Source organism: Macaca thibetana, chromosome 1 (genome assembly GCF_024542745.1).
Source record: "Macaca thibetana thibetana isolate TM-01 chromosome 1, ASM2454274v1, whole genome shotgun sequence".
In the NCBI taxonomy this organism is placed as follows: Eukaryota; Metazoa; Chordata; class Mammalia; order Primates; family Cercopithecidae; genus Macaca; species Macaca thibetana.
The window spans coordinates 50,444,916-50,468,889 of NC_065578.1; the positions used below are offsets into that span (position 1 = coordinate 50,444,916).

General features: G+C 39.5%; 1 protein-coding gene across 1 annotated transcript in view; it reads left to right on the plus strand.

The window, feature by feature from the left end:
- RNF11 (ring finger protein 11) overlaps nt 1-23,974 on the plus strand; it is a 36,506-nt gene extending 12,532 nt beyond the window's left edge. The window contains exons 2-3 of the mRNA XM_050750349.1: nt 20,771-20,940; nt 21,879-23,974. Coding sequence (XP_050606306.1) covers nt 20,771-20,940; nt 21,879-22,050 — 342 coding nt within the window. The 3' untranslated portion in view covers nt 22,051-23,974. The remainder of the gene's footprint in view (nt 1-20,770; nt 20,941-21,878) is intronic.

Genomic DNA, 23,974 nt, shown 5'->3' on the forward strand with positions numbered 1-23,974 from the left:
AGAGGGAGACTTTATAACTGACCCAGTTAGTTAAAGTTACATGTAATTTTGTATAACAGTTTAAACCTTCCTTTTGTGGAAGAAAAATAAGCAGTTTACCATAACTGAGTAGCGAGGCCTTAAGGGTAAGAAATAGTATGCTTGATACCTAGTTTCCTTTTTTTTTTTTTTTTTGAGACGAAGTTTCGCTCTTGTTGCCCAGGTTGGAGTGCAGTGTCTGGAGAAAATACATTTACAGTGCTATACTGTGTTTTCTTTTTCTGTTTCTTTTCTCTTTTTTTTTGCTTTGAGATGGAATCTTGCTCTGTCACCCTGGCTGGAGTGCAGTGGCACCATCTTGGCTCACTGCAACCTCCGCCTCCTGGGTTCAAGTGATTCTCCTGCCTCAGCCTCCCGGGTAGCTGGGATTAGAGGCATGTGCCACCATGCCTGGCTAATTTTGTATTTTTAGTAGAGACAGGGTTTCTCCATGTCAGGCTGGTCTCGAACTCCCGACCTCAGGTGATCCGCTCACCTCAGCCTCCCAAAGTGTTGGGATTACTGGCTTGAGCCACCGCGCCCGGCCTCTAGTTTCTTCTATCAGTTAGCAAGTATGTTATAAGCTCCACAGGGAAAGGAGAAATGATGAGTCTCTTACCCCTAGGAGCCTACAGTTAAGGGACAAGACATGAAGCAGTTATGAGGTCAGCATGAAATAGCATGTAATCAAGTATTAGGTTGTTTGGTATATAGTTTTGAAGTCGTGTGATCAGTTTGTGATAGGGCAGTGAATCACAAATGTACTTTTTAGCTTCTGAATCCTTGGGATAATCTTACTTGGAACTTGAGTATAAAAAATGAATAAAAACAACAGAACTGCCCTGATTAAATTGAGTGGTGGAGCTTGGAGCCAAAAAGATAGCCTTCTGTATTCACAGGTTCCACGTCCTCTGATCCATCCAATCACAGAAAATATTTGGGAAAGAAAACAATAAAAAATAATACAAGAGATAATACAAATAAAAAATATAGTGTCACTATTATGTAGCATTGTATTAGGTATTATAAGTAATCTAGTGATGATTAAAGTATATGGGAGGGTATACAGGTTATATGCAAATATGCCATTTTATAAGGGACTTTGGCACCTTAGGATTTTCGTGTTCAAGGATTTTGGAGTCAATTGGGTGGAACTAATCATTAGATGGTAGACATGAATTTGGAGGTCATTGAATTGTGTAATTTTGTACAGTAAAAGTATGTGTGTGTAAATTTTAATTAAAATAATATACAGAAACTAGTGTATCTTTAACAGAATATCTTGTTTCTTTTGATTGACTGATTGATTGCTCGATTGGTTGAGATAGGGCTCTCGCTGTGTTGCCCAGAATGAAAATGGGCTCAAGTGATCTTCCTGTCTCAGCCTCCCAAAGCTCTGGGATTACAGGTGTGAGCCACTGCACACAGCAGGTTTCTTAATTACATAGCCTGGTGCACTTGCAAAATACAGCCACAACTATAATATAGTCTATTTCCAAGCCCCCAAAAGGCTCCCTCCTGCCCCCTCCAACAGTTTTTTTCCAAAGGTAATTGTTGGTTGTTATAACCTCCTATCACCCATATTTGTTTTGTGTGGTCCTGAATTTCAAACTGAATAACATTCTAGCATTGTTTGTGAAATTTGTGTTATTACATAATGGCAGTAGTTCACATTCTTTTTCATTGCTATGCAATATTCAAAATTGTGTAAATATACCACATTTTATTTATTCATTCTATTGTGTGTATTCGGGTAGTATCAATTTTTGGCCATATAAAGAAAGATGCTGTGAATGTTATACCTGAGCACCTATTTTGAGTATATATCCAGGGATAGAGTTACTGGATAATGGAGCCATGTGTATAGTTTTTCCTGCAGCATTTTATTACAGAAATTTTAATAAGAGTTTACAGAATTGTTTGAATACCCATATTCATTCCTACCACCTAGATTCTGCAGTAAACATTTTGCTGTATTTGCTTTCATACGTACCTATTTATCATTTTCCTGTCAATCTATCAGGTTGATGTGTTTCAAAAAAAGTTTCCAAATAGTTTTCCAAGTGGTTGCCCTAATTTTCTGCTTGTACTGACAGTATAAGAGTTTCATTTGTGCCACATCTTCACCAGAACCTGATGTTGTCAATCTTTATCTTTGAAACTTTTTTCAGCTTTGAAGTATAATTGATATAATTATATATACTTATGATGTACAACATGGTGTTTTAATATATGTATACATCGTGAAATGATTACCACAGACAAGCTAATTTACAGATCCTTCACCTCACAGTTATGATTTGTTATTGTGAGGATATTTAAGATGTATTTTCATAACAGTTTTCAAGTATACACAATACATTGTGCTAAGCTGTAGTCACTATGTTATACAACAGATCTCCAGAATTGTAGATCTGTTTTATTTTAGACATTTTAATAGGTGTGTAGAAGTATAGAAATGCAATTGACCCTTGAACAACATAGAGTTGAACAGCAGGGGTCCACTTACAGTGCTAATTTGTTTAGACAAGTATGTTGGAATTTTTGTTTGAGATTTGTGACAATTTGAATCAACTTAGGTGATTCTCATTTTTTGAAATATCAAAAAATTAAGGTGTGTCACGATGGATGCATAAAATATGTAGATATTAGTCCGTTTTATCATTTACCACCATAAAACATTCACATCTATTATTAAAAATTAAAATTTGGGCTGGGCATGGTGGCTAATACCTGTCATTCCACACCTTTGGGAGGCCGAGGCAGGAGGATCACTTGAACTCACTGAGGCAGCCTGGGCAGCATAGCAAGACCTCATCTTTACAAAAAATCAAAAGAATTAGCTGGAGCCAGGTGAGGTGGCTCATGCCTGTAATCTCAGCACTTTGGGAGGTCTAGGTGGGGGGATCACTTGAGATCAGGAGTTCGAGATGAGCCTGGCCAATATGGCGAAACCCTGACTCTACTAAAAATACAAAAATTAGCTGGGTGTGGTAGCACGTGCCTGTAATCCCAGCTACTCAGGAGGCTGAGGCAAGAGAATTGCTTGAATCCAGGAGACAGAGGTTGCAGTGAGCCAAGATTGTTCCACTGCACTCCAGCCAGGGTGACAGAGCAAGACTCCATCTCAAAGCAAAAAAAAGAAACAGAAAAAGAAAATACAGTATAGCTCTGTAAATGTATTTCCTCTTATGATTTTCCTAATATTCTTTTCTCTGGCTTAATTCATAAGAATGCAATATGTTATACATGTAACATAGGAAATATGGGTTAATCAAGTTTGTGTTATCTGTAAGGCTTCTTTGGTCAAAAGTAGCTTATTAGTAGTTAAGTTTTTGGGAAGTCAACATTTAGGCCAGGTGTGGGGCATATACCTGTAATCCCAGGTATATGTCTTGGGAAGCCAAGACAGCAGATCATTTGAGCTCAGGAATTCAAGACCAGCCTGGGCAACACAGCAAAACCCCGTTTCTACAAAAAATACAAAAGTTAGCCGTATGTGGTGGCAGTCGCCTGTAGTCCCAGCTACTTGAGAGGCTGAAGCAGGAAAATTGCTTGAACCTGGGAGGCGGAGGTTGCAGTAAGCCAAGATTGCGTCATTGCACTCCAGTCTGGGTAACGGGAGTGAAATCCTGTCTCAAAAAAAAAAAAAAAAAAATTATATGAAGGTTTGCGATTGCACTGGGGGTCGGGACCCCTAACCCCCATCTTTAAGGGTCAACTGTATTTCATTGTGGTTTTAATTTGCATTTTCCCAATGAGTACTAGAGTTAAGAATGTTTTCAAGTGCTTGTTGGCCTTTTGGGTATTGTCTTTTGTGAAGTTTTTTGTCCAGTTTTTGTGTGTGTGTGTGTTTGAGACAGGGTTTCAAAAAAACTAATATTTTTGTATTTTTAGTAGAGATGGGGTTTCAGCATGCCGGCCAGGCTGGTCTCAAACTCCTGACCTCGTGATCCGCCCGCCTCTGCCTCCCAATGTTCTGGGTTTACAGATGCAAACCACCGTGCCCGACCTTGTCCAGTTTTTAATTGGGTTGCCTGTCTGTTAAAAACTTGATTTGTAGGAGTTTAAAGTATATTATATATTACTAATAAAAAAGAATGGTAGTTGTTCTCTGCATAATATTTAGAAAATAAGGCCGGGCACAGTGGTTCAAGCCTGTAATCTCAGTGCTTTGGGATGCCAAGGTGAGAGGATCCCTTAAGGCAAGGAGGTTGAGACCAGCCTGGGCAGCATACCGAGACCCCATCTCTACAAATAATATTAAAAAGTCAAGTGTGGCGGCATGCACCTGTAGTCCCAGCTACTTGGAATGTTGAGGCAGGAGGATCACTTGAGCCCAGGAGCTCAAGGTTACAGTGAGATATGATCACACCATTACACTGCAGCCTAGGCAACAGCAAGATCTTGTCTCTTAAAAAAAAAAAAGGAAATAAAGAATAGAAGGAAAGTAGAGATTGTGTTAGATCCTAGAATGCAAAGGTAAATACAATGATCTCCATGTTCTCTGTACCCGCATTCTAGAGGGGGATGTAGATAAATGGATATAAAATACACTGCCATAAATTTTATGAAGAATGTTTAGGGTGCTATAATTTGCTCAACACTTCATTTTTTGCTTTCTTGATATTTTAAATAATACTATGAATGTTTAATCAATAAAATACTTCTTGTTTTAGAATATTTTATTAGTATAAATTTTTTTAGAGCTTGCTGGATCTGGCCAGGCACCATGACTCATGCCTGTATTCCTAGCACTTTGGGATGTGGAGGCGGGAGGATTGCTTGAGCCTAGGAATTGGAGACTAGCCTGGACAACATAGTGAGGTCCCATTTCTGAAAAAAAAAAAGGGAAGGAATTGCTAAATCAAAGGATGTGAGGATTTGAAAGCTCTACACAATAAAACAATCAGATCATCCTAAATAATTTATTGAAACCATGAAAAGTATGTTCCACAACAAAGCATACCTCTTTGGTGACCAAAATGTGGCATTGATGGATATTGGGGGTTCTGCCTAAAACTTTAACCCCCCCTTTGTGTTGACACATTCATGAGATAATTCTGTTGACTAAGTTATGGTTGTTGTTGGTTTTTTTAATCAAAGAATAAAACATGGTCTCCTTGATTAGAGTTAGATATCTCTTGCTAGCTCCTTGGATGAATTCCTTTTTCTTTTTCTGTTTTTGAGATGGAGTCTTGCTCTGTTGCCCAGGCCTGTAGTACGTTGGCACAATCTCTGCTTACTGCAGCCTCTGCCTCCTGGGTTCAAGCAGTTCTCCTGCCTCAGCCTCCTGAGTAGCTGGAACTGCAGGTGCATGCCACCACACTCAGCTAATTTTTTTGTATTTTTAATTGTAATTTTTATTTATTTATTTTTTTTTGAGATGGAGTCTTGCTTTGTCACCCAGGTTGGAGTGCAGTGGCAGGATCTCGGCTCACGGCAAGCTCCATCCCCTGGGTTCAAGCGATTCTCCTGTCTTAGCCGCCTCCCAAGTAGCTAGGATTACAGGTGCATGCTACCACTCCCGGCTAATTTTTGTATTTTTAGTAGAGAGGGGATTTCATTATGTTGGCCAGGCAGGTCTCAAACTCCCAAACTCAAGTAATCCGCCCACTTCGTCCTCCCAAAGTGCTGGGATTACAGGTATGAGCCACTGCACCTGGCCATTTTTCTGTATTTTTGTAAAGGCAGGGTTTCACCACGTTGGCCAGGCTGGTCTGAAACTCCTGACTTCAGGTTTCCCTGGCCCCTCAAAGTGCTGGGATTACAGGCATGAGCCATCACACCCAGCCTAGTTCCTTTTTCAAATGAATAGTACGTAAGTATATGTTGGCTCTTACTAACTTTACTCTGGGAGAAAAAAACATAGCTCCAATTTTCTTTTCATTGTGTAGGCTCTTTCTTGAATAGAATACTTGCATAGAATAACAATAGCTTATACATTGGTGAGGGGAGTGTTTACATTGCCTCCAACATACTGTTTAATGCATAACATACATTATTTAATTATCACATAGTATCTGTAAAGAGGAACTATATTATTTTTAATACTATTTATATGCTATGTAATATGTATATATGATACATGTTTTTACTATTTATATATCATGTATAATATGTACATTATAGCTGACATAGAGACCAAGCAGTTTGTACTCTGGATAAATTTGTTACATTTAATTTTTAATTTTTCTTTTTAATGACAGGGTCTCACACTGTTACCCATGCTTGAGTGCAGTGGCACAATCATAGCTCATTGCAGCCTCAAACCCTGGGCTCAGCAATCCACCTGCCTCAGCCTCCTGAGTAGCTGGGACTAGAGGTGCACACCACTACACCTGGCTAATTTTTGTCTTTTTGGTAGAGACTAGGTCTCGCTCTGTTTCCCAGGCTGACTTTGAATTCCTGGGCTTAAGCAATTCTACCTTGGCTTCCCAAAGTGTTGGGATTACAGGCGTGGGCGACTGCACCCAGCTGTGTTTCACTTTCTTGCTGGTGTTCTTTGAAGCACAAAAGTGATTAATCCTGATAAAAGCCAATCGTCTATTTTTTTTCTTTGGGGAGCTTTTGGTATTTTCAAGGAGGAGGTCAAACTTCATTCTTTTGCATGTGACTAGCCTGATGTTCCAGCACCATTTGTTGAACATAGTTTTCTTTTCTCATTGAATTATCTTGGTATTCTTGCCAAAGATCCATTGTCTATAAATGTGAGAGTACATTTCTGGACTCTTCTGTTCCGTTGGTCTATATGTCTGTCCTTAGGCTAGTACTGTATTGTAGCTTTGTAAGTAAGGTTTGAAATCAGAAAGTGTGAGTCTTTTGTTTTGTTTTCCCTTTTCAAGATGGTTATGGCTATTCTTAATCCCTTGTATTTCCATGTGAAATTTAGAATCAACTGTCAATTTCTGCAAATGAGCCAGCTAGAATTTTGATAGAGCTACATTTTTTTTTAATGAACCTACATTGAAATATTCAACGATTGCCCAAACGTTATCACCCGAAACCCATTGTTTACCTTAGAGTTCATTCTTCGTGTTGTACATGGATTTGCCATGTATAGTGACATGCATCCACCATTATAGTATCATACATATAATTTTACTGCTCTAAAAATTCTCTGTGTTCCATCTGTTCATCCCTCCCCTCAACTTCTGACAACCACTGATGGTTTTATTGTCTCCATAGTTTTGCCATTTGCAGAATGTTGTATATTTGGAATCATACAGTATGTAGCCTTTTCAGATTGGCTTCTTTCATGTAGTAATATGTATTTAAAGTTCCTCCATGTTTTTCATGGCTTGGTAGCTCATTTATTTTTTAGTGCTGAATAATACTCCATTTGCATTGATATACTGTAGTTTTTACCTTCCGAAGGACACCATAGTTGCTTCCGCATTTTGATAGTCATGAATAAAGCTCCTGTAAACATTTGTTTCTGGGTTTTGGTTGGATGTAATTTTTCAACTCCTTTGGGTAAATACCAAAGGGTGCAATTGCTGGATCAAATGGTAATAGTATGTTTAGTTGTGTGAGAATTATCAAACTGTCATCCAAAGCCTACCATTTTTTTTGTTGTATTGTTGTTGTTACTGTTTTTTGAGACGGAGTCTAGCTGTCACCCAGGTTGGAGTGCAGTGTGGCATGCTCTCAGCTCACCACCACCTCCACCTCCCTTGTTCAAGCGATTCTCGTGCCTTAGCCTCCGGAGTAGCTTGGATTACAGGCATGTGCCACCATGCCCAGCTAATTTTTGCATTTTTGGTAGAGACGGGGTTTTACCATTTTGGACAGGCTGGTTTCAAACTCCTGACCTCAGGTAATCCTCCCGCCTTGGCTTTCCAAAGCTGGGGTTACTGACGTGAGCCACCGCACATGGTCGCAAAGCATACCATTTTGCATTCCCACCAGCAGTAATCTGTTACCACACATCCTTGCCAGGACTTAACGTCAGTGTTTTGGATTTTCACCATTCTGATAGGTATATAGTTGTATTTTTTTGTTTTAATTTGCAGTTCTCAGTGCTTCTCAGTACCTCCCACACACCTTAACTGGGACAGGATGGCTGGAGGGGCTGGAGTTGGGTAGTTCCCTTTCCCCAGGTAGGTTAAGCTCTGGTAAAAGTTTCTCCCAGAACTTTATATTGAATTAAAAGTTTCGCTTGAGGATAAGGCTTATTAGGAGCAGAATGCTCTGGCATATTTAAAATGGCTTATTTTCCCCTCCGCCTCCTGGAAGCACTCATGTGAGGACCTGGTAGAGGTTTTGGAGGTAAAATTCACAAAAGTGTGGGGGCCCCATATGATTGGGTCCACTTGGAGTTTTTATTTTAATTTTCTTTATTTTTTATTTACCTTTTTTGTTTTGGAGATAGTCTCGCTCTGCGGCCCAGGATGGAATACAGTGGCACGATCTCAGCTCACTGCAACCTCTCCCCCCTCCGATTCAAGCCATTCTTGGGCGTCAGCCTCTCTCGAGCAGTTGGGATTACAGGTGTACACCACCATGCCCAACTAATTTTTGTGTTTTTTGTAGGATGGGGTTTTGCCATATTGCCCAGGCTGGTCTCAAGATCCTAGCCTCAAGTGATCCGCCTGTCTTAGCCTCCTAAAGTGCTGGGATTACAGGTGTGAGCTACTGTGCCCAGCCTTGACTTTTTAATAATAGTCATTCTGACTGGTGAGATGGTATCTCATTGTGGTTTTGATTTGCATTTCTTTTCTTTTCTTTTTTTTTTTTTTGAAACAAAGTCTCTGTTGCTCAGGCTGGAGTATAGTGGTGCAATCTTGGCTCACTGCAACCTCCGCCTCCCGGAGTCAAGCAGTTCTCCTGCCTCGGCCTCCCAGAATGCTGGGATTACTGGGATTACGGGTGCGAGCCACTGCACCCAGGCGATTTGCATTTCTTTAGTGATCAGTGATAATCAGAATGGCACGCAATTTACAACATCAGTTGTTTCTGGAATTTTCCATAATTTTCAGACCATGGTTGACAGTTAACTGAAACCTTGCAGTAAGTGGGGACTACTGGAGATCCTCTTCATTTTAAAGATGAAGAAATAGGTTGGGCAGTACAGCAGGGCAACTAGGAGAAATGCATTTAGACAATACGGATAACTGCACAGTGAGGCAGAAAATAATACACTAGATTTTTTCAAAGGCAGTCACAGGAGCCTCTAGGAGTTCATTTCCAGTAGAGTCCAGGAGAGGAATGGGATATTGGAATTAAGTAGGTTGTACAGTGATACTTGAAGTAATGAGACTTCTTTAAAATGAAATGGGTCTTCTAAAAATGTTTCATAAATCCTAACGGTAGGCACAACATATGGCACATAAATTATCAGAAATACCCATATGTACAACATCTGTTTTTTCATTTGGAAGTAAACAGCCCTGCCTCAGCAAAGTGTCCCCATGTCTTCTTTTCTATTCTTAGTTGGTGATTTCCTTTCTTTTGCCATTCTCCCTGATAGACAATCTGTGCTTTCTGTCTAACCTTTCTCTCTTGAATTTATAGTGTAGTTATTACTAAGGCACCAATTCCTATCAATTAAGGCTCATTTCAGTGTAATGTGGATGTGTTTTATTTAGTATTATGTCCACTAGGCCTTTGTATATTTACCGTTTGCACCACTCCCCACCCCATTTTCGTGTGACAACTGGAGGCCTTGTTTAAAAAACTACTAGAAAAAGGACGTGTATCCCATCCTTTATGGCTTTCTTATAACACCAGAAACTATCCAGTCTTGTTTTGTCCTGTGTACTCTAAGATCCTAAGCCAGTGGTTCTCAACCAGGATGAATTTGCTCTCCAGGAAACATTTGGCAAAGTCTAGAGACATTTTTGGTTGTCACTACGTGGCAGGGAAGAGGGTGCTGCTGGCATCTAGTGGATGGAGAGAACTGCCAAACACCCTGTGATGTACAGTACAGCCCCCTACAACCAAGAATTGTCTTACTAAAATGTCAGTATTGCCCAGGTTGAGAAACCCTTCACTAAGCAAACCCCTTTTCCTCTCTAACCTCAGTTAGGTCCTTAATTGAGTTTATGTCTTCAACTGAAAGGTGGAGGTTATTTTACTTTTTCAAATGGTTGCAAAGATATCAAAAAGATATCTCTAAGTAAGAAATACCTTTTCCTGTTCTTTTCTGAAGCACTTCAGTGAATTAAAGATTGGTGAGGAGTGTAGGTCAAAGTTTAAGTCAATCAGTAATTAAATATTTTCTGTTGTCAAAGACTTAATAAGTTCATGATCAAATAGCATATGTAGGAGAAGACGTTAGAAGGATTTCAGAAACACTAAGCTTATCCCATTCTCTTTGTGCTTTTAATTTTATGTAGCAATTCAAGGCCATCAATAGTTGTAGTCTTAAAAGCCCCTAAAAGCAGAAATGATATTACTGTCAAGAACTAGTAAACCATACTTGAAAGATTTGTGGTTTGTTTAGATTTTATGATGTACCCCTGTTTGCAAGGTGGTGTTAGGTGCTATGAATTAGGAGTTTGTAAGTTTAGTTAATTGGCTGAGGCCCGTTGTTGATGTGTTAATTTTTTTGTGAATTAGTTTTTAGCATATAGATCCTGCACAATATAAATTTATACCTTTAAACATTTTAATTTTTTGGTATTGTAAATGGTGTTTTAACTTTTTATTTTGGCTTCTAGTTCATTGCTGGTATTTACAAATACAATTGATTTATGTGTGTTATTTTAATCTGCAACCTTGCTGAATTCATTTTAGGAGATTTTGGTTAGAGTTCTTGGTATTTTCTAAATAGGCTTATATCTGGTTGTCTCTCTTTAAAAATTTTTAGAGTGTGTTTTTGTAAAGTGTTAATATTCAATTTTGGGTGTTTTCATTCTGAGGCTGATTCTCAACCTGGCCCTCTTGTAAACTTTCACAGCTTCTCCCTTTTCATCTTCACTCCCTTCCCCAGAAATCACTGAAATGACTTCTGAGCACATTGTCATTTTATCTTACTGATTCAAAATTATTATTAGGTAAGTTTATTATACCCTGGAGGTAACAGAATAGTGCATCCAGAATCTTGAATTATGTAGGACAATTTGTGTTAGTGGGTGAAATCTGTTATGCTTTTGCATTCCTGCACCTACTTTTTATTGATTTTTTTTTTTTTCTCATCGTCAGTTCTTCATCTGCTGTTAGTGTGCCTGCCCTTGAAGTACCTCTTCCTACTTCTAATAATTTGGCATGTTGGAAAACCAGATGCCCAAGCTCATCACAGTATTTTCTAGCAACTCCCAATAGAGAGATCCCAGAGGCAGTGGCAGTTGAGTAAAGTCGCATTTTCACTTGTGAATAAACTATTCTGGGGTTTAGATACATAGGTACCTTATTTTTTTTTATGTTAAAAATTTTTTTAAAGTTTGGAACAAATTTGCTTAACATGCACATGAGAATTGAAAGAAGGAACCTTTAATGTTGATGTAAGCTTATCAGTGTTTCCTTTTTCACATACACCTCACCACCTCCTCTGTGTTTAATTATCTGGACTTTTTTCTCATCCCTAGATTTTGTTTCTCAAAAATGCTTCTCCCTTAAAACATGATTTAATGAACTCTTTGTAAGATCTAAGTTCTTAATCTCAAAGTAATCTTGAGATTGAGGAGTACTAAAATTGAGGTCCACAGACCCTTTAAGGTCAGGGATAGAACCGCTTTCAGTGTGATTGATTTCCTTAGTAATCTTATGTGTTTTATCCAAAAATGTTATCTCAAATAGCTCTCATTGGACTGCATAAGGTTTCCATGGGGGGGAAAAAAAAAAAAAAGTTTTAAGAATCATGAGAGGCAATCCCAGAGTGAGCTCCTATCATTGCTGCCAGAAACCACAAAGCGTTTTGAGAGTTCTGAACTCTGAGTCACAGAGTTCTGATAGGTATGTGGTATTGTAATTCAGTTGAATTTTGCTGTTGCAACATTTAGGTAAATTTGTCAGACATCATTAAGATTTGCAGCATGAAATGGACCCATATATATATGGGAGTGTTACTCTGTTGCCCGGGATGGAGTGCAGTGGCAGGATCTCAGCTCACTGCAAACTCCACCTCCTGGGTTCAAGCGATTCTCCTCCCTCAGCCTCCCACCATGCCCTGTCTGTGATAAGATTTTTTTTTTTTTTTTTTTTTTTTGAGATAGAGTCTTGCTCTGTTGCCCAGGCTGGAGTGCAGTGGCATGATTTCGGCTTACTGCAAGCTCTGCTTCCTGGGTTCACGCCATTCTCCTGCCTCAGCTTCCCGAGTAGCTGGGACTACAGGTGCCTACCACCACGCCCAGCTAATTTTTTGTATTTTTAGTAGAGACGGGGTTTCACCATTTTCGCCAGGATGGTCTCGAACCCCTGAGCTCATGATCCGCCTGCCTTGGCCTCCCAAAGTGCTGGGATTCCAGGCATGAGCCACCACGCCCAGCCTGTGATAAGATTTTTAAATAAAAATTTCACGGCTTGTCGCTGTGGCTCACGCCTGTAATCCCTGCAGTCTCGGCCCACTGAAGCCTCCGTCTCTCCGATTCAAGCAATTCTCCTGCCTCAGACTCCTGAGTAGCTGGGATTTCAGGCACGTATCACCACCCCCAGCTAAGTTTTTCTATTTTTAGTAGATAGGGAGTTTCACTATGTTGGCCAGGCTGGTCTCGAACTTCCGGCCTCAGGTGATCCACCTGCCTTGGCCTCCCGAGTAGCTGAGGCTACAGGCATGTATCACCACTCCTGGCTAATTTCTGTAGGTCCGGGGTTTCGCCATGTTGCCCAGGCTGGGATTACGGGTGTGAGCCAATGCACTTGGCCCCAGAACAATTTTTAACGGATGATGCTGGGACACCTACATATAACCACATAGTTAAGTGAAGTTGGACCCCTTTCTTACTATATGCAAAAATTAACTCAGAATGGTTCATACACCTAAATGTAAGAGCTAAAACTTTATAAACCTCTCAGAAAATATAGGAGCAAGTGCTCATGACCTTGGGTTTGACAGACTTCTTAGGATACTGAAAGTAAAAGTAACCAGAGTCGAATTTCATTAAAATTTAAAATTTGTTCTTCAAAGCGAACATCAAGAAGGTGAAAAGATAACCCATAGGATGCAAGAAAATATTTGGGATTTTTTTGTTTTGTTTTGTTTTTGTTTTGAGACAGAGTCTCCCTCTGTCTTCCAGACTGGAGTGCAGCAGCACAATCTTGGCTCAGTGCAACCCTACCTCCCAGGTTCAAGCAATTCTTGTGCCTCAGCCTCCCAAGTAGTTGGGATTACAGGTATGCGCTACCACCCCCTGCTAATTTTTTTAGTAGAGACAGGATTTCACCATGTTGGCCAGGCTGGTCTTGAACTCCTGACCTCAGGTGATCTGCCTGCCTCAGCCTCTCAAAGAAAATATTTGTAAATCATTGGTCTGATAAGGGACTCATGTCCAGGAGATAACAAAAAGGTAACTTGCTGTCAGAGAGGGCACATCAAAGTCACAATGAGATACATCTTATCCACTTGAATGGTTATAATAAAAAAAGATAAGTTTAAGCAATGATGTAGAGAAACTGGAATATTCTGTTTCCCTTTTTAAAATACACACTTCATTGGTTTCCAGTGTGTTCAGAGTTATGCAACCATCACTTACCAATACAGCTTTTGATGGGATTGTAAGATGGTGCAGGTGCTTTGGAAAAGTTTGGCAGTTCTACAAAAGGTTTTGCAGAGTTCCAGTCATTGGTATATATAGCCCATAAAATGAAAACATGTACAAAACCTTATACATTAATTTTCATAACACTGTTACTCACAGCAGCCAACAAGTAGAAACAACCCATGTCCATCACTGACTAAAGAAAATGGTGGTGGAATATTCAGCGATAAAAAGGATTACAATTCTGATAAATGCTGCATCATGGGTGAACTTTGAAAACATGCTAAGTGAAAGGCTAGCCACAGAAGACCACATATTAGTATGATGCCATACACAGGAATACCTTGTTTTATTGCACTTGACAGGGGTGTGTGTGTGTGTGTGTTTATACAACTTGAAGGTTTGTGGCAGCTCTGCAATAAACAATTCTTTTGGCACCATTTTTCCAGCAGCTCACTTCATTTCTCTGCCACATTTGGTAATTCTTGTGCTTTCAAACCCTTCCGTTATTATATCTTTTATGGTGATCTGTGATCAGTTTTATTAGGGTGGTCTGGAATGAAACCCACACATCTGAGTAATGCTTATCTATGAAATGCCCAGAATAGGGCACATCTATAGAGACAAAAACCAAATTAGTTAGTAGTAGCCTAGGGCCGGGGAGTTTGGGGGAGTGACTGTTAATGAGTACACTTTCTTTTGGGGGTAATGAAAATGCTCTAAAATTGATAAATGATGGTTGCATAGCTCTGAACACACTGGAAACCATTGAACTGTGTATTTTAAATAGGGAAATAGAATGTGAATTTATCTCTAAGGTGTTAAAGTTAATAGAGGCCTTCGCCTTATCGTAATACTGTATTTCCTCAATGCCGAGATGTACTTTTTAAGGCTGGACTTGACTGCTCACTCCTGGGATCCCAGCACTTTGGGAGGCCAAGGCAGGGGGATTGCTTGAGCCCAGGAGTTGGAGACCAGCCTGGGCAACAAGTTTTCACTGTCTCCACAAAATTTATTTATTTATTTATTTATTTTTATTTTTATTTTTATTTTTTTTTTGAGACGGAGTCTCGCTCTGCCGCCCAGGCTGGAGTGCAGTGGCCGGATCTCAGCTCACTGCAAGCTCCGCCTCCCGGGTTCACGCCATTCTCCTGCCTCAGCCTCCCGAGTAGCTGGGACTACAGGCGCCCACCACCTCGCCCAGCTAGTTTTTTGTATTTTTTAGTAGAGACGGGGTTTCACCGTGTCAGCCAGGATGGTCTCGATCTCCTGACCTCGTGATCCGCCCGTCTCGGCCTCCCAAAGTGCTGGGATTACAGGCTTGAGCCACCGCGCCCGGCCCAAAATTTATTTTTTTAATTAGCGGGGCATAGTGGCATGGGACTGTAGTCCCAGCTACTCAGGAGGCTGAAGTGGGAAGATCACCTGAGCCTGGGCGGTAGTCGAGGCTGCAGTGAGCCAAGATTGTGCCACTGCACTCCAGCCCAGGTAACAGAATGAGACCCTCTCTCAAAAAAAAAAAAAAAAAAAAAAAATATTTATCAGGAAGATAGATGTGATGCTAGCTTTTAAATCTGTGTGTAATTGTTCAGGAACTGCATCAATGCTAATCTGGGGTTTTTGTTTTGGTCAAGATTTCATTGAACATCAGAACTAGAATATATGTTGAGACCAACTATTCTAAATCCTCCATTTTATAATCTTAAGTGTCAGTCTGGCAAAATTCAGAGAAAACATTTCCCAGTAGGAGACTGCAGCTGGGAAGAAGGTGGTGCCAGCAGCAGCTTGTAAGGATATAAAGAGAAAGATCAGAAGAGCTGGCTCTTATTTCCTACTGGAGGAAAAGATACAGCTTTTGGTGACAAGCTGCATTCTTTAGCAGTGACTTTATTTTTCCTTCACCACAAACCAGACTTGTACTATTTCCAGCCTCAGCACATTATTTAGGCACTTCCCCACTGCATTGTTTTAGTTTCTGAAATTGTATCACATTCCCTCAATTGAATCCAACTTTTAATGTAGTGCCCTTCAGAAAAACACGTCGTTTTACATTCACCTGTTTTGTGTCTTTCTTGGCTTAAACTATCTAAGATTAGGGCCCAATACATTCTTGACAACATCCATCATTTTACAGATGCTTCATTTATATATAAACAGACAACCGGAATGCTTCGGAGATTTTTCTCATCAAATCAGACCTTGCTGTTTTTGGTGTTTGACCCTATCTTCTGGCCAGGTGCGGTGGCTCACACCTGTGTCGCGCCTGTAATCCCAACACTTTGGGAGGCCAAGGTGGGTGGATCACTTAAGGCCAGGAATTCGAGACCAGCCTGGCCAACGTGGTGAAACCCTGTCTCTACTAAAAATAAAAAAATTAGCCGGGCATGGTGGCGTGTGCCTGTACTCCCAGCTACTCGAGGTTGATGTAGGAGAATTGCTTGAACCTGGGAGGTGGAGGTTGTAGTGAGCCAAGATTGCGCCACTGCATTCCAGCCTGGGTGGACAGAGTGAGACCCTGTCTCCAAAAAAAAAAAAAGACCCTATCTTCTGTCCTGCTTCAGCATATTTTATAACCCTGTCTTCCATTTCTATTCTATCCCCTTCCATGCTGCTGCATTTTTCCACAGTGCATATTTTAATTTTAAATTATTCCTTTTCTCCTTAAAGGCAGATGATTTCTTTTGGATTCTTGCTCTTTCTCTCTTTTGCGTGCAGACATATGGAGAACTAAAAGTATTAAGGAAAAGGTTGTTTAAATTTATTTGAAATTTGCTTCTCTGTGAATTCCATCTTAAAATTTAAACTCATAGGGCAAGCCCATGTGTGTCTCCTAATCAACAATGTGGAGATGGTTGTTAGATAAGACTGTATAAGACATTTAAGTAGATGATAGTGGAAAAAGGAAGAGAGGAAGTCAGAGGAATCAGGAAGGATGAGATGTCTATCTCAAGTGACTGGTGTCATTAGAGAACAGTTCATATATTAAGCCCTTATCTTGGTAAGTGCCTTACTTATCTGCTTATTCCTTACAACACTTTTTTTTTTTTTAAACGGAGTCTAGCTCCAGGCTGGAGTGCAGGGGCGTGATCTCAGCTCACTGCAACCTCCGCCTCCCAGGTTCAAGCAATTCTCATGTTGCAGCCTCCTGAGTAGCTGGGATTACAGGGGTGAATGACTGCACCTGACCTCCAACGCTTTATTAAGATAGGTATTTTGTCTGTTATGCTGATGAGGAACCTTAATACTCAGAGATATTAAGAAGCTTGTGTAAGGCCACATACATAATTAAATGCCAGAGCAGAAATTCCAGGAAATGCCTATACAAGTATATCTGGTTTAGTTTTGGACCTATTGAAGTTCCTGTGGGATGGGTAGGTGGAACTTTGGAAGAGGCAACAACCCAGGTATTTTCACTTGGGAAAATGTTGGGTGTAATTTAGATCAAGTTTTCCTTTTCTGTTTTATTGTTATTTAATCCAAATCATTAGCAATTTTTCTTTTTTCTTTTTGAGATAGCAATTTTTTTTTCTTTTTGTTATTGTTATTTAATCCAAATCATTAACAGTTTTTCTCTTTTCTTTTTCTTTCACTTTGTCACCCAGCCTGGAGTGTAGTGGCGCGATCTCATCCCACTGTAGCTCATCCTCCTGGGCTCAAGTGATCCTGCTCCCTCAGTCCCCCAGGTAGCTGGAACTACAGGTGTACATCACCACTTCTGGCTAATTTTTGTATCTTTTATAGAGACTGGGTTTCACCATGTTGCCCAGGCTGGTCTCAAACTCCTGAGCTCAAGCTATCCGCCTGTCTTGGCCTTCCAAACTGCAAGGATTACAGGCGTGAGCCACTGTGCCAGGCCCATTAGCAATTTTTCATAGCATATCTACAAAGTTATAATATGTATATAATGTATATTGCAAGAACATACGTGCTTTGATTTATGTTTTTCAGTTATGTAATTATGTTGAGTCCCAACTGTGTGCCAGATACCGTGCTGAGTAGGTAGTAAACATTGGTAAGCAAAACAGACATAGCCCCTGCCCTTATCAAACTGCCCAGATAGCCCAGGCACAGTGGCTCTCACCTGTAATCTCAGCACTTTGGGAGGCCAAGGCTGGAAGATCGCTTGAGGCCAGGAGTTTGAGACCAGCCTGGTCAGCGAGACACTGTTTCTACCAAAACAAAAAAATTGCTGGGCATGGTGATGCCCACCTGTAATCCCACCTACTGGGGAGGCTGCAGTGGGAGGATTACTTCAGCCTAGAAGTTGGAGGTTGCAGTGAGTTGTGTTTGTATACCTTTTATCATTAGATCCATATTTAGGCCCTGAAACAGGCTAATCAAAATATTTAGGGGTTTTTTTTGTTTGTTTTTTGTTTTTTTCATTTGTTTTCAGCTGGGAACGAAACACAGTAGCTTTGCAAATATAAAGTGGAAGCACAACCTAGCACTGGCATTGGAGGTCCTCAAAACAATCCCCAGGTTTGGTGATTCAACAGGAGGACTCATAGGACTTAGTATATAATCTTATTCACAGCTATGATTTGTTACGGCAAAGAATCAAAGCAAAATCAGCTAAGGGGAAAGGTGCTTTGGTCCAAAGGGAACTAAGCGCAAGCTTCCCAGAGTTATCTCCTAGTGGAATCACACAGGACGTGCTTAATTCCTTCAACATATATGAAAGGTTTTCTGCCAGAGAAGCTCATTTGCGGACTCAGTGCCCCAGGTACTGATTAGGCACCCACTGCCTGACATACAACAAAATTCCAGATTCTCAGAGGGAAAGCGGGTGTTGAACATAAACCATATAGTATTTGTTTATATAGAGAATCAGCAGGGAATGGTGGGAACCACCCCCAAATCCACATCTTTTTGTTGTTGTTGAGATGGAGTCTCACTCTGTCACCCAGGCTGCAGTGCAGTGGCAAGATCTCGGCTCACTGCAACCTCTGCCTCCTGGGTTCAAGCAATTTTCTTGCCTCAGCCTCCTAAGTAGCTGGGATTACGGGCATGCACCACCACACCCAGCTAATTTTAGTATTTTTAGTAGAGATGGGGTTTCACCTTGTTGGCCAGGCTGGTCTCGAACTCCTGACCTCAGGTGATCGCCTGCCTCGGCCTTCCAAAGTTCTGCGATTACAAGCGTGAGCCACTGCACCTGGCCATCACATCTTTTAAAATTGTTTTTATACCCCTGTCTAATCTTCTACTCACTCAGTGTCTGTTAGCCAACAATTGAATCAAGATTCCATCTTGCTACCTAGAAAATCAGAGGCTCTCTAGTTACAAAAACAATTGATAACTCAGATATCAAGCCATTTTTAAACAAGTATCATGGGAATTAAAATTTAAAATTAGGCATGTGTGGTAAGAAGGGTGAGGCCACATTCATCTTTAAAATATCAGGAGGTCTTAGTCATTTCCTTTCTTCTATGGTTTTCTGAAAATTTGCATGTAAACTGAAATTAGATTGTTGAATCATTTTAAATATCTAAAAGATACATAGAGGGTTCCTTTGTTTTAACAAAAAAATACCAAAGGAGAAAATACACTCATAACATGAATTAAAATATAGTTTTTATTTTCTTCTTTAATGTTTATTAATGTTTCATCATAAAGTAGAACTTTCCTTTTCTGTTCTGCTTTCTGTATTCTCTACACATATGTGAAGAGACTGAGACACAAGACTGAAGAAATCTAGCCTCTGAAAAACCCATAGTTGGCGTTTATTTGCTCTAAAACAATTTAGTTATTTTTGTTTGTTAGATTCAAGGATTTAAGAGACCCTTTATATCATCCAAAGTCTTAAACCAGTTTGTTCCCAGTTTGCATGTGGATGACAGTTCATCAAAACTGGTCAACTAGGACTGAGACTAAGATTCAGGAAGGTAGTCTAGACTGGAAATAGTAATTCAAGGGTCGAAGAACTCAGAGCTGGCAGAGATCACAACAGAGGCTAAGAGTTTGTAGTATTCAAAGAGAAGCCAGAAAGTTAGGACCAAAGCCAAGGACAGTAGCACTTAGCTTAAAGTCTGCAAAGCGGAGAATCATGATGAGTAGAATCATGACGATGGGGAGATGTTAGATAGAATAATTTACAAATATTGGCATTTACAAAGCTCTTAGTTACCTCATGACTGTATCAGCTCTCTGAAGTGGGTGCTGTTATCTGCTTTATTCAAATACATTATTCAAATACATTAAGGGACTTGGTCCAAGCAATCACAGTAAGTAGCTGAGCGGAGACTGAAATCTCATAATTTAATTCTTCAGACTGAAAATCTCATCTTCTGAGATAGTAGTGTTTTTCAGACTGTTGATTCTGAGGATTCTGCAAAGGTAACCAAGGTGAGGGCTTGCGGATGGGGAGCCTCATCCCTCCTAGGCCACACTCCATCCCAGCTTCATTCCATCAGAGTTGCTCAGTTTTAAATATTATTATTATAGGCCAGGCACCATGGCTTACCCCTGTGGTCCCACTACTCAGGAGGCTGAGGTTGGAGGATTGCTTGAGCCCGAGAGGTTGAGTTTATAGTAAGTTGTGTTTGTGCCACTGCATTTAAGCCTGGGCAACAGAGGGAGACCCTGTCTCAAATAAAAGGTGGGGGTTATACATATGACTCCTTTGAATGAATTGTGTAAAAAATCCATTGGATTAGGAGCAGTAGAATTCTAATTTCAGTATTGTCAATTATGTGACTGTAGGCAAGCTTGGTCCTATGAAATGGGAAAGTGAGTCTTAGATGACTTTCAGATTTATTTTTGCCATAGTCCAATCCATTAAAAAATTTTTTTCAAATTATTTTTAGAGATAGGGTCTTGCTATGTTGTCCAGGCTAGTCTCTTATCACATGGAAATAGTTCATTTAACATTGCATGCCAGCTCTTCAGTGATGTTTGTGTTTATATCCTTTAGGCAGAATGAGAATGTTTTGTTGTATGTTTTGTTCCAATAGCTGAAGTTAAGGCAGGGTGAAACACAGTCAATACAGCCACACACTAGCCCAGCTTCCTGCCCTCCCAGGGCTCCCTTTCCCTTCTATCTCTGACTAAAAAATAAGCCCTCAAAAGGTTTTGAAAAAATAATCTTTTTCCTCCATATTTTAATATTTTAGGAACAAGTTCCAGTTCCAGTCTACCACCCAACACCTAGCCAGACTCGGCTAGCAACTCAGCTGACTGAAGAGGAACAAATTAGGATAGCTCAAAGAATAGGCCTTATACAACATCTGCCTAAAGGAGTTTATGACCCTGGAAGAGATGGATCAGAAAAAAAGATCCGGGAGTAAGTTTTAATTAATTTGTACATTTCAAAGTTTTATTTTCAGGTTGCTTTTGAAAATTTTGCCTTTTCTCCTGCACTTTAGAAAGTCAGACATTTAATATGTTGAAACACTTTGCTTAATGCAAGAGAATGTTTAATTTTTTTTCATAGCTCTATTACTGGCTACTAGCAAGAGAATGTTATATAGTAATTACAAATTTTCACAGGCTGGGCACAGTGCCTCACACCTGTAATCCCAGCATGTTTGGAGGCTGAGGTGGGCAGATCACTTGAGACCAGGAGTTCAAGACCAACCTGGCCAACATGGTGAAACCTCATCTCTAGTAAAAATACGAAAATTTGCCAGGCATGGTGGCACGTGCCTGTAATCCCAGCTACTCGGGAGGCTGAGGTGGGAGAATCACTTGAAACTCTGTCTCAAAAAATAAAATAAAATTAAATTAATAAATAAAGAGAAAGTTAGTGAAGAGAGCTTTAACTTTCAGCAACCCAGTAAGTAGGCTGAAGTTAGTGTTTCTGTTTTACAGTTATTAAAATGAAAATTGTCTTAGTCCAGGATTACACTAAATAGTGCAAAAAAACAAAGTTGATCTAACTGATGCTTTTCTACCTAAAATAATCCTATTCTCCTTAAGGTATCTGCTATAGTATGTAGCTGTTTACAAGCACAGCAGTAAACTTGATCCATATGTAATCCATTTCTCTTTGCTCTGTTGATTGCTCCTAAGTCCTGCAAATTCTCGGGGGATTTAAATAAGAAATTGTGTATAAATCAACATTAGGAAAAAATTCAGTTTGCATGCTTTGGTGATAAGATGACAGGCAAAGCATTCTGATGTGTTACTCAGATTAACACTGTCTTTAATGGGATTTAAACAGTTTTCTGAATAGGACACTTCCGAAAATGCCTTCTGATTTCTCTCCATTGCTCCCAACAGGTGTGTGATCTGTATGATGGACTTTGTTTATGGGGACCCAATTCGATTTCTGCCGTGCATGCACATCTATCACCTGGACTGTATAGATGACTGGTTGATGAGATCCTTCACGTGCCCCTCCTGCATGGAGCCAGTTGATGCAGCACTGCTTTCATCCTATGAGACTAATTGAGCCAGGGTCTCTCATCTGACTTCAAGTGAACCACCATTTTGGTGGTTTTGATCTTTTGTCACTGAGCCCAAAGAGCCAGGGATTAGGAATTAAGATCATGCACAAAAGTTTCCTTAAAATTCCTGGATGGCTGCAGATGTTGGGGGAAAAGTACGTGATATTTTAGAAACTTAGTGGGAAAAGTAGGATGGTATTTTTATGTAAAGCCTTGACCCAATGTTTAAAAATATAATTGTATTTAGATCTTGTTATTGCTCCAGTACATAGGAATTGTGTAAAGTGTTACAGCAGCTGTATTTGTTTAAATTGTGTGTATTGAAGATTAGGAAAAAGATAGTAGTTATTTTTCCTAAATGAAATAACTTTCTTCTCTTCCCCTTCCCCACCCAAATTCTTTTCTGAAGTTGCTGACATTTGGGTCAAGGTTTTATTAAAAGCTACATTTTATAACACTGGCACACACAAAAAAGTAGTTTTAAGCTTGTTTGCACAGTTCTTTTTTTCCATTGGAAATGGAATTCATTGCCTTAGGTCTTTTTAAATAGTGTATTATTATCGTTGGGGCTGGCTCTATGCTTGAAAACCAGTTTATTTATAACCTGTTATAAGTGCTATATTCTGTTTGCAGTTAGGAAATGCAGAATTCAAAGTGATCTCCTAGCTTGTAAGCAAACTGAGATGCACTATCCCTTTTCTATAAAAAATAAGTTAATGTGTCAAGAAACCAACTCTATTAAAGTGGGGTTTAATATTGCCCTTTCCTATGTGTTTTATCTAATTATTTTGGTTGTTAATATGGTGATAATGGAAAGTCAAGTTAAATTTTAAATATTAAGAATTCTGATTTATTGAGATTGAATTATGCCACCACGTTTATGTAAAAATGAAGGTGGCACCTTGGTGAGACCTAATGAGAAATAATTACTCAGTTGTAACAATTTTGATTTATTTTCTTTCTTCTGACCTCCTTCCCTCTTGTCTTGAACCATAGCAAAAGGATACTGCATCTCTCATTACTGTAGTGCTGAGGTTATTGAAGTTATATAAAACACATCTCAGTCTCTGTTTCTTGGAAAGGTATCTATTACATCCTGCTAGCTGACTGACAAAACTAAGCAGGGAGAATAAAGATAATTGTATTTTATGTTTTGCACACAAACACAGAATTTGTATAACCATATGACTTCATAGTTGTGATCTCAAAAAAGAAGGAATTTCTCCTTTGTTTCTTGCAGTTAATGTAAGAATACTTTAAATCTCTAAGCTTCTGAAGTGTTAGAGGTAGAGATGGTCTAGTAAAGATGTAGTAGTAATGTTTTATCCATTTAGCATGTGTTTATTTTTTCATATTTACTCAAAGGTGACTTATTGGTTCACCTCAGTGATATTACATACAGCTAAAAAAAATCATTCATTAGCAAAAGGAAAAGTGGTCTCAACCTAACATCAGAATTGTTTCTTATTATTATTTTATATTGGGTTGAATATTGAACTCTAACACTTTTCTACATACAAAACACTGTCATGAAGGTTATGCATAATTGCATTATAGAGGAATGTAGTATGTCATAAGTACTTTGTAAAGATTTGACATTCAACTGTAGTATCCATATGTTGCTTAAATTTCTTTATGAGCCCCATGATGGAAAGACTTAAAGACGAATTTGAGAAAAATTGAAGAAATTAGATTATCAGGTTCTGTTAAATTGTTACATGTATCTTGCTTAAATTTCTGTTTATTAATTTATATCCACCCAATTACATAAAGCAGATTTGGAGGAAACAACTGAGGTTGTGCAATATTTTCTGTGATAATTGCTTTTTTATTCTTGTGTTTTCTACTTAAACATGATGTCTGTCATCAAGTATTATAGTCAGACTTTCTTTTTTTCTAGATTGTTAAAATTGGTAAATGAACTTTTTT